At 34.7% G+C, this 12,106-nt stretch overlaps 1 protein-coding gene across 3 annotated transcripts in view; it reads left to right on the top strand.

The window, feature by feature from the left end:
* Window positions 1–12,106, top strand: part of SLC41A2 (solute carrier family 41 member 2) — a 120,846-nt gene that overhangs the window by 78,721 nt on the left and 30,019 nt on the right. For 2 of the 3 annotated variants that reach the window (XM_082665055.1, XM_082665056.1), the window contains exons 9-10: window positions 8,047–8,178; window positions 9,199–9,347. In XM_082665055.1, coding sequence (XP_082521181.1) covers window positions 8,047–8,178; window positions 9,199–9,347 — 281 coding nt within the window. The remainder of the gene's footprint in view (window positions 1–8,046; window positions 8,179–9,198; window positions 9,348–12,106) is intronic. The other variant, XM_082665057.1, reaches the window with a different exon arrangement.

Below are 12,106 nucleotides of genomic sequence, written 5' to 3'. Positions count from 1 at the left end.
TCTAATCTCATTTCTCCACCACTCCACCAATTCTTAAAATTCTCATCTTGTTGAATTTTTGTTGCTTTCTCAAAAAGATCATGTCATTTCTCTATACCATTCCTTTGTACCTGATGTTCCCTCTGTCTCACTTCCCTTCTTTTACTTACCAAGTTCTGCTCATTCATTCAGACCCAATTAAAATGTCACCTCTTCTGCAAAATAGTTCCCTTTGGGAATTCCCTGCCAGTCCAGTGGTCAGGACTCTGCACTTTCACTGCCAAGGGCATGGGTTTGATCCCCAGTTGGTGACCTAAGATACCGCAAGCCATGCGGCATGGGCAAAAAAAAAAAATATCTTTTCTATGCTTCCACAGCATACTTTTAACATACATAATTATTTTATATGATGATTCTTTTTTGTATGACTCTCTAGTGCCTAGAGATAGTGCCTAGCATGTTAGGATTTGGTAATTGCTGGATGAATAAATGCATGAGTTTAAGGAACATGCTTTGTTTTGCTGCAAAGTACATGTCACCGAATTTGAAGTTATCTTATTAAATAACACAACTTAGATTATACCCGAAACATTTCATATACTTAGGAACTGGTGAAGTGCGTTAAAAAAAGGTAAAAAAAAATAAATAAATAGAAAAATGGTTCTTACTATTTGTATAAAAAACTAGTAGTGATGGCAACGTTTATTACTTTCCTTAACAATTTCTCCTGTGTGTAACCATAGAAATTGTTTTCTCAGCATTTCCTCCTCTTTGGTATATTCTACAAGCTTTTTAGATAGGAGTGAATATTTATAAATTTATTTATTTATTTATTTTTGGCTGCATTGGGTCTTTGTTGCTGCACGCGGGCTTTCTCTAGTTGCATCGAGTGGGTGCTACTCTTCGTTGTGGTGTGTGGGCTTCTCATTGAGGTGGCTTCTCTTGTTGAGGAGCACGGGCTCTAGGCACGTGGGCTTCAGTAGTTGTGGCTCACAGGCTCAGTAGTTGCGGCTTGCGGGCTCAGTAGTTGTGGCACACGGGCTCTAGAGCGCAGGCTCGGTAGTTGTGGCATACAGGCTTAGTTGTTCCACGGCATGTGGGATCTTCCTGGACCAGGGATCGAACCCTTGTCCCCAGCATTGGCAGGTGGATTCTTAACCACTGGGCCACCAGGAAAGCCCGGAGTGAATATTTAGATAGGAGCTCTTTAGATACTGAAAGAAGTTAGCAATCCCAGGAGTGAATATTTTGTGGACAGAAAGAGTTGAGCTAGAGATCAATTGGTTAGAAGAGGGATGAGCTCAGTTAGTGTAGCCAGGGGAAATGATTCAGAAGGAACCATTTCTTCAGTGGTTTGGAAGTCATTTGAGAGTTCAGTTTTTGTTGAGTAGAAGCAATGGCTAAATAAATGAAGGTATAGCCTTAGATAGAATGTTATGAACAATCAAAATTAAAAAATTACATTTCACATAACAACAAAGATGAATTTTAGGAACTTAATATATGTGAATTATCCCATTTCTATAAAGTTCAAAAGCATGTTTAGGAATACACATATATGTGGTCATAACATAGAAAACAAGAGAATGAAAAACACAATTCAGGATAGTTACTCTGATTGATGAAGAAGGGCATGGGATTGGGGAGGGCACATAGGGTACTTCAAATGTAAAAATCATGCTGTATTCCTTTTCTTAAATTGGGTGATGGGTACATGGGTGTTTTTGCAATATGGTTATTTATAGCTTATATGTATTTTATAAGTATTATTTCTGTATCTATTAAATATTTAGTACAAAATAAAAATCCTGGAAGTAGCACTTTTAGATTTCTTATTAAATGGTTGACTATGAAAAGAAAAGAATTAGAATAACAGCTAGGTGTCCAAATGAAGAATTTCCAAGGTAGGAGGGATATAGGTATGTTTTTTGACAAGGAGGCAAAGGAGTAATAGAAAAGGAAAGATGGAGGATGCATGAGAGATGGTGAAGAAGGAAAGGGCAAAGTCCACAGAATGATGGGCTACAAAGTAGCCTTGGAAAAAAAGGATACCCCGTATTACTTCAATGTGGTAAGAAAAGGAGTCCTGAAGAGAGACTAAGGTGAAGGGCCTTACCTATAATGACATTCTCAGTTGTCCCAAGAAGGTAGATAGATTTCCCAACCTGTTTCATGTCGTGACACACACAGAAAATTGTAATATTAGATGGCACACTAGGGAGAAGAAGGAGGCCACTTGGAACCAGAGGCAACCAGCCTGCCCCTGCAGAGCTTCGAAGGTCAGTATCTTGACACAGCTGTAAACTATTCAAGGCATCCTGGTTTGGGAAGTTCCGATCGAGGCAGTGTTTCTCAACCTTTTTTTCATTATGACCCTCTGAGGGAACCATTTAAAACATTTTTTCCCCTAAATGTTCCCACCCATGAAATTTTAATATCACAGATATCCAGTTTATCCATTTCTATACTGTATGTATATCCGTGCTTTATACATAAAATGAGTGAAAAATTTTTTTCTCCCCCCAAGAACAAATTTTTGTCCCCACAAGAATGCATGATCTAGGGTAAGGGAAGCAGAAAATTTGGAGACCTTGTAAGTCACTCATCAGGTTGCCGACACGTACATTGGAAGGAAGTGGTAGAGGTGAATGTGCCTGCCCTCATTTAGAGGAAAGGGTCTTCACTCTGAGGGGCTTACATGTATTTCTTCTTAAAAAAAAAAAAGAAAGAAAAAAATGGAAGACACATCTCCCCTATCCCTTTGCATTTCTTGAAACTAAAAGAGCAGTTCCTGTGTGTGAGTTCTGATAAGGAGTCATGAAAGGAGGAGAGGTGAAAATGCAGAGATGTGTGGAGATGGCCAAAATATGTAGGTATATATGGAAGATACTAGATCTGCTGTGCTGTTGATTATAAGGCTTTGCTTTTGAACAAAATGAACTTTTATTTCAGGTTCCCTTAGGAATGCCCAAAAGAATTATTGACATAATTTGAAATATATTCTATGGTGTGAAATCTATTCTGTGCTAAACATTTGCTGGAAACATATATTTCTAAATTTAATAAAACATGAAGTTGGATTTTAAAGCAGTCCTTTGATGAACCTTCTGAATTTGTTCATACTATCAAACTTTCTGTTATCAGTGGAGCTCATTCTAGCAATAAGGCACTTAGAAATTAGGTCTTATGGATACTGAAAGCTCTCACTAATTAGTATGTTGAAAATCTGTTTTTTATTAATGTTATTAATTTATGTGACAATATTTAAAAGCTCTCTACTAGCTCTAGTAGTGCAGTTAGTCTGTGAGGAATTTAAGTAATTTAAAAGAAATGCTGGGGGCTTCCCTTGTGGCACAGTGGTTGAGTCCGCCTGCCGATGCAGGGGAGCCTGTGCTCCGCAACGGGAGAGGCCACAACAGTGAGAGGCCCGCGTACCGCTAAAAAAAAAGAAATTCTGATAGACTTGCTCATAATAGAAATGTAGAGTATGTTGTGATAGCGAGAAAGCATTTCTGACATTAAGGGAAGCTATTCAAGGTAATAATTCTGCTATAGTTTAAAAATATAACCGGTGATCATGATGAGATCATGATGGGGTTTTAACTTCATGAGTGGTTAAAACTTTAATAAGTTTCTATACTAATTATGTTAATTATTTTGTCTTTCACATGATGCCTTTAATCTACTTGGAACTGATTTTTGTGTATAGTATGAGAATAGGGGTCCAATTTCATGGTATTTTTTGGCATATTAATAACTGTCTTGGTACTGTTTATTGAAAAATCTATACCACTCTTTATTGATCTGCAGTACCTCTTTTGTATATCACAGATTTCACGTGTATGCGTGCGTGTGTGCATGTGTAGTTACCAGGTTAAAAAAGTACCCCTCAATTCCTGGTTTGCTAAGAGTTTTTAATAATAAATAATAAAATGATGAATTTTATCAAGTTTTCTGCATTTATTCATATAATCATATTATTTTTTCCTTCATTTATTTGTTAATGTACCATATTATATTATTTTCAATTATTAAATCAGCCTTACATTCCTAGCATAAATGCAGTTTTGTTGTGGTGTATTACACATTTAACATTTTGCTGGATTTGGCTTGCCAACAGTTTGATATCTTTTTTACATTTATTTTTATTCATAAGATTGGCTTATAATTTTCCTTTTTCATATTGTCATTGTTGGATTTTGAACTCAGAGTTATGCTAGTCTCATTATGTGTGTTAGATATACTTACTCATACACTTTATACTGTAAAGTAATGTAAGATTTTGTAATCTATTCTTTTTATTATTATTTGTTACTTAAATATTTGGTAGAAATCACTTGAAAAAAACAACAACAACAAAGCAAACAACTTATGTGGACCTGGTGATTTTTTGAAGAAGATTGAAAATTTTAGATTTAATTTCTTTAGTCATAGAATGATTCAGATTTTGTATTTCTTCTTGAGTTAATTTTGTTAAGTTATATATATTTTAGAATATTTTCCCATTTAAATTGTCAAGTTTATTGGCATAAAGTTGTTCATAATCTTATTTTTAAAATATTGGTAGTAATTATGGCTTCCTTTTTCTTCCTATTGTTTGTCCCTACTCTCTTTTTCTTTTCAGATAACTGATATGTAGCTTTGTTGATCTTCTTATTACTTTTTTCTCTTTCATTACTTTTCTTATTCAAGTTTGTGTTTATATTTCTGTCTTTTCCCACTTCTTGAGATGGATGCTTAGGTCAGTAAGTCTTCCTTCTTTTTTAAGTATGTGCGTTTAAGACTTTAAGTGTGCTTCTCACTACTGCTTAAGCTGCACCCCACCTGCTTTTGTATGTAATATTTAATTTCCATTCAAATACAAATGTTTAAAAATTTCTATTATGATGTCTTCTTTAATTCACAAGTTATTTAAAGGCATGTTCTCTCAGTTTCCAGATAGTGAAGGCATCAGGCCCTGAAGGTTTTTTTTCATGAATAAGTTTTTAACTATGAATTCAATTTCCTCAATATAGGGTTTCTCAATCCTGACACTTGTGATATTTGGGGCCAGATAATTTCATGTTGTGGGGGGTGGGATCCTGTGCACTGTGGTTTGTTTAGCAACATCTCAGGCCTCTGCCCACTTGATGCCAATGAAACATCCCAAATTACGACAACCAAAAATGTCTCCAGATATTGCCAAATCTCTTTTTTTTGGATTAGGGGTCGATTATTGGTGGCAAAATCACCCCCAGCTGAGAACTACTGCTTCATAGATATAGGGCTATTCATGTTATCTATTTCTTGCCAAGTGAGTTTTTATAGTTTGTATATTTCAAGGAATTTTAAAATTTCACCCAAGCTATTATTTTTTGGCATAAAGCTGTTCATGGTATAACCATATTATTCTTTTAATCCTGCATAGTCTGTAGTAATGACTCCTCTTTCATTCTTAATATTGAAATTTGTGTCTTCTTTTATTCTTGATCTATTCAAAGAAGCAGCTTTTGGTTTCATTTCTTTTCTCTATTGTTTCTGTTTTCTATTTCATTGATTTATGCTCTTATACTTCTTATTCCTTCTTTATGCTTCCTTTCAGTTTAATTTTTTATTTTTTTTTAGGTTCTTAAGATGGGAACCTTAGATCATTGATAATAGATCATCTTTTCTAATATAAGATTTAATGCTGTGAATTTCTAAGGACTGCTTTATGTGCAGTACTTATCTCAATATGTTGTGTTTTCATTTTCATTAAATTCAGAATATTTTAAAATTTCCTTTGTGATTTCTTTTTTGACCTGTGGGTTATTTAGAAGTGTATTGTTTGCTTTCCAACGTTTGGGGGAATTCTCAGATATCTATCTTTTCTGTTGTAGCCAGAAAACATACGTTATGTGTTCCCGTTTATTCAAATTTATTGAGACTTGTTTTATGGCTCATATTATGGTCTATCTGCATGAATGTTCCATGTGTATATTTGTAAAGAATATGTATTCTGCTTTTGTTGGGTGTTGTGTTCTATAAATGTCCTATAGATCAAGTTGGTTGTTATTATTGTTAAAATCTCCTGTATAGTTTTGATTTTTTAAAAATCTGTGTATTCTACCAGTTAATAAGAGAAGAGTGATAAAGTCTCCAAGTATAAGTACCAACTTGTCTGGGGTTTTTTTGTTTTTTTTTTCAGTTTCATCCGTTTTTCCTGTAGGTATTCGGAAGATCTATTTTTAGGTACAACTACATTTAGGATTGTTATGTCTTTTTCATGAGTTGACCTCCTCAGCCATTATTCAATGTTTGTTTTTCTCTCTGGTAATATCCCCTGTTATAAAGTCTTTTCTTTCATCTTTCTGATATTGATATAGCCACTCTAGCTTTCTTTCCCCTGGTGTTTATATGGTATATATTTTTCTGTACCTTTACTTTTAACCTATTTATGTTCCCATCTTTTAATAATGCATATTGTAACCTCTTTCCCACTAGATCCTTTAACATATTAATCATAGTAATTTTAAAGTTCTTGTCAGATAGTTTCAACACCTGAGTCCTGAGTCTGGTCCTATTGACTTCTTAACTCCTGACAGTAGCCTGTTTTCTTTATTGCTTTTTACTGTCTCAGAAATTTTTTATCAAATGCTGGACATTGTGTATAAAAGAACATTGGAGATTGAGATAAATATTATTTATGCCTTAAAGGCAGGCTTTTTCTTCTGTTAGGTCATTAGTATGGAGGACTGTGTGAGTCTCATCAGTAGTTGAGCCGGGTCTGGTTTTTGTGGTTGTTATAGTTAACTTCAGTGCACCACTGACTTCAGATTTATCAGTGAGCTCCTGCTACCTTATGCTCAGTGTGAAGCTTGGAGCGCTGTATGCCTGGAGCATGAAAGGCTTAACTATCTGTGCTCTTGCTTCTCTTCTCACGGTAGGTTGTTGATACTTGTTACATGGTGCAAGGCATGGGATGGGATTTGGGATTCTCTTGCACTAGTCTCAATCTTAGGCAGTTCCTATGCACTTGGTCCACAGAGGTGAGGCCTTCTCAATGTTTCTTAAGACCAATCAATTACTCAGATTGGTCTTAAGCAGGAAGATTTCCTTCCACTTCTCCAGCAGTAGACAGCTTTTGCTTCTACTCTTCCTCCAGTGGCAGTTGATCTTTGCCTGGGGTCGGGTAGCTGGAGTGTTTCCTTCATCACCTCAAGCAGCTTTTGTTTCATATGAGAGAGGGAGTCAGAAATGGATGTGATTTCTTGCTGTGTGCCACCAAGGTCGGCTCTCTCAAGTGTTCTGTCCTACCTCAGTCTGTCTCACAAGTGCCCAGGGGAGGCTTGCAGAAATAGTTGACCCGTGAATGTAGACTCCCCTTGTGTCTAGGGTTCCCAGGTGTTCTAGATGGTTATGTTAGCCCACACTCAGCATTAAAGAATTTGAAATTTTCAGTTGTTTCCTTCCTACTTGCTTTTATGACTACTACCTCTTCCTCCCCATAATCTGTCAAAGGAGAAAGAGTTTGGGTGTCCTAACTTACCTTGGGGGCACTTAGCACCCTTTGGAATTCATTTCACTTCTAGGCATCAACTCCCCTTCCTCTGAGTATATGAGAAGATAATCTAGGTTAAAAGATGACTTTCTTGAGTAATTTTTTCTTATACCCATTGGTATAAGAAATGGGTGTCTTATACCCATTTCTTTAGTAACCTGAGAACCTGAGAGACATGTATCAAGCCTTGTCTATTTGAATAAATCTAGCTTGTTTTCCCTGTCATTAAGATGATAAACATGGAATATCTTGTTACCTAGTTTTATATCTTGGTTGTGATAGTAATTTTTAAAAATTAGTTACTCTGCTTTCAGACCAAAGAGTGAGTTAGATTTGAAAAAATAATGAATGAGTCTTTCACAGCAGTGATTTTATGTCTTTGGAATATCTACCTCAGCATTTAATAAATCAACATTTCAGAAGAGTTCTTTGTTTGTTTATTTTCTTGGCCCAGGATGTGACATAAAGAGGCTTGTATTCAGTTGAATGTATGCACATTATTTAAAATATGAAGATAACTACCTTGTTTGTTTTTCCTTATGTTTCAGGTATTGGTGGTAATTTGGTAGCCATTCAGGCTAGCAGGATTTCTACTTACCTCCATTTACACAGCATTCCAGGAGAACTGCCCGATGAACCCAAAGGTGGTTACTACCCATTTAGAACTTTTTTTGGTCCAGGTAGGTGCTTATGGATTCTTGCATATTTTATTTCAGGAACTATTGCTCTCTATGAGTATAGGCAGGCAACATTTGTTGAATACATATTTTGTTTGTGAATATTGCATAGTTTTCCATTTCTGAGAGCTAAATAGATTTTAAATACTAGAATAGATTGTATTCACTAAATCTCAGTGAACAACAACAAAAAAAACAATTTGAATCAATTCTGCAGTTGCTGAGGAGCTTTATATAGTTTTTCTCTTTCTCTGGGATATCTTGCTTTAGGAGTCAGGAAAGAGGAACCTTGTGCATATAAGAAAGCACTGTTAGGTGATTTAGAGAGACAGATATACCATCTGTCTTTTGTATATTAATCTTTTGGACCTTTCTAAATGTAGGCATTTGATTCCAAACAAGCAGAATGAGAGGGGATAACCTCAGTTACAAGGACATTATTTTGTCCCAGGCGTATGATATCCAAAAAACTAAACCACAATTTTAAATTCTTGACAGTTTTTTCTTTCTGATGAAAATAAATGTAATAAATGTAACTTTTGAATGAGGATCAGAAATGCCCAGTCTTTTAATTGCAGTGAAAGAATTCTAAAGGAAAAATAAAATTAAAACATTTCATAACCAAAGGTCCTCTATTAGAAGATCATGAGATGTCATTTAGTCATTAAAATGGTCAATAAAAAGGAATTAAATGATGTAGGGAAAAAACCCACATTTCAGTACTTTAAGGACTTCATATTTTTTCTTTTGTCTTTCCTCTGTTTTTATAATAGATATTATAGTTTGACCAGTGTTCTTCGTAGCATGTTTTTACCAACCACCTTTTATTTAATTAATATATAACATATAGGGAGAATTTTTAAAAATTAAGTGAATTGTAAATAGTTAAAATTTATTTTTAGCAACTGAATTTTATGTGATTCTGTGCACTATAGTAACTAGAAGTAATCCTCAAATTTTAACAGCTGTGACCTATTACTCACCAAAATATGATTTGAACAACTTTTACATTTTATATTACAGGAGTAAATAATAAGTCTGCTCAAGTTCTACTGCTTTTAGTGATACCTGGGCATTTAATTTTCCTCTACACTATTCATTTGATGAAAAGTGGGCACACTTCTTTAACTATAATCTTCGTAGTAGTATACTTATTTGCTGCTGTGTTACAGGTAAGAGTTGAAACCTCTTGCAATCTCTTTTATGCTCAGATTGATGTAAAAGTGTAACTGTAAATCTAAAGGCATAAGAAATATTTTAACATTTCAAAACTCAGCTGAATGCCTTCATATTGATTTGATCTTCTTAAAACCAATAACTTTTAATATGATTTGATCAATAGAACCGTTGAATTTCCTGTTTCCTAGATTCTGTGTCTTCCCTTGTATTTGTTCTCTTCTTTTGTATGAACACATCTTCAGATAAATTCCTGAGAAAGACTGCTGCAGAGGAGAAAAATTTTTGAGTCTTTGCATTTTGTAAAATGCTTTTACATGAATAGCTTGACTGGATATAGAATTGTTTCTTTTAGAATTTTGAAGGCATTGCTTCCTTGCTTTTTAACTTCTCCTGCTACCATTGAAAAGAACAACACATGCCATTCTCACTGCTGATCTCATGGTACAGAACTACTTTTATCTTTCTAGAAGCTTCTAGAAAGAAAATCTTCTCTTTTTCCCTATTGTTCTTAAATTTCTTCTGGTATTTATCTATAAGTTTTAAAGTAATATGCCTAAATTTCTAGTTCATGATTAATCTTCTTTAGACTTTTGCTAATAAAAGTTGAGGGTTTGGGGGCTGTTATAATGCCACATCTTTCCCATATGGTTATATAACAGTTTTTGGTTAAATTAGTAGTCAGTGTTTCTATTATTGGGTCTATCTAAACATTGTTTACTATAGAGCCAGATAATGTATTATATTTCCTTTTTGTGTATTTTACTTTTCTTTGGGTTAATAATCACATCTTTTTCCATTTGCCTCATTTTCCATAAACCCATCCTAAATTTTTTTTCCAACTGTTGCAGCTTTATTTTGGCTTCTTAGCCATGGCTTCTTGCTAAGCTTTGTAGGATTTGGTACCTCCTACAGTGAGAAATCCTAATTTAAGAGATGCATTCAAATAATTCTTTGAAAAGATAACATTTGAATTTGGCCTTCAGGGGGTTTGTAGGAGTGGAGCTGGAGGGTAAGTATGTGGAAAGAAACTGCATTGATGATAATGATGTTAATGAAATTAACTGACATTTACTGTGTTTCCTGTATGACCAGCATTGTTCTAAGTGCTTTACATGTACAGATTTACTTCATTCTCACAAATACTCTCTGAGATTTGTCCTCCTGGTGTAAATCAGTGATTTTTAAAGTGAAGTATGTGCAAAACAATGCATTGTGTGCAGAAAGAGAAGATTAAAACTTCTATTTATATATGTCTACCTCATTTGTTTAAAATGTCTATTTTCTCCTATTTTTATGATCGCTTTACAGTAAACGTTAGCACAGTGTTACGTAAGTATACTCATTTATATTGAAAGGGCTGCATAAGCTAAAACTTTTGGAGGTTACTGAGTAAAAGCATAGAGATGAGAAAGCACAGAGCTTATGCCAGAAAGAGCAAGTAATTCATACAGAGGATATAACTAAAAGAAGAGAAGATGAGGTTAAGAAGGTAGATTAGGGCCAATGTAGAAAGGCTTTAAATGCCAGGCAGAGGAGACAAGAATCCGCTCATAAAATAACAAAAACGCTTATGACTTAATTGATATTTTTAACTTTTCTATAATGCTTTATAGCACCCAAGATTTTGTTAAAAGTCACTTATCAAATCATTCATTCATTCATTCAATAAACCTTCATTCTACTAGGTGCAGGGATGGGTTTTAAATCCCAGGATGAATAAATTCAGACCCTATCCTCAAGGACTCACAGCCTGGAGGGAAGACTACTACATGAACAAATAACTATATTATATTGTAATAGAATATAAACGCTGGGAATAGCTACGCGTAATTTGCTGTCAGAGCTTGGAAGAAAAAGCAGCTAATTCCACCTCGGGAGTTATATTTTTCTACTATTCAGTAGGGACAACAGTTACTTCAAATGCATTTTTACTACTGGCTATCTTTATTGCTACATATGATATGGTCATTTATTATAATTTATGTTCTCCATGTGTGTAAGTATTATGAAAAAGATGCATTCCTCAATCCTATGGGAAATATTTAAGAGACTATTCTTTGGTCTGTTTGTAAGCATGCCATTTTTAGAGCAAGTTCCTATTTAGAGCAAATATTTCAAATATATTTTCTTATCCCTCTTCACTTCATGGATGGATTTGATGTTTATGTTTATGGTTCTGTGCCAACATACTATCATGCATCATTTCTCTTAAGTTCATGAAGGATATAAGAAATTATTCTGAATTCATAAAAATATTAGATTTCAACCTTATGCTCACAGTATTCCTATATGTCTTCTCTTAACCTCTGACCCAAATTCTGACCAGTAAAGTTTGAAAAACTAGAGTTGAGGAGAGTAATTATTAATCTCTCTGTGTCTCAGTTACCTCCTCTATAAAGTGGGAGGGATACAGACAGTCCGACTTAACGATTTTTCAACTTTATGATGTGCAAAAGCGATAACACATTCAGTAGGAACCGTACTTCAAATTTTGAATTTTGATCGTTTCCTGGGCTAGTGATATTCGGTATGATGCTCTCTTATGATGCTGGGCAGTGGCAGCGAGCCACAGCTCCCAGTCAGTCACGTGCTCATGAGGGCAACCAACTGATAAACCGATCCACTTAAGACCGTTCTGTACCCAACCATTCTGTTTTTAACTTTCAGTACAGGATTCAGTAAACTACATGAGCTATTCAGCACTTTATTATAAAATAGGTTTTGTGTTAGATGGTTTTGCCCATCTAACTGT

Source organism: Grampus griseus (genome assembly GCF_964374135.1).
Source record: "Grampus griseus genome assembly, chromosome: 11".
Lineage (NCBI taxonomy): Eukaryota > Metazoa > Chordata > Mammalia > Artiodactyla > Delphinidae > Grampus > Grampus griseus.
Note: the sequence above shows the minus strand (reverse complement) of the source record. Positions and strands in the feature narration are given on the sequence as shown.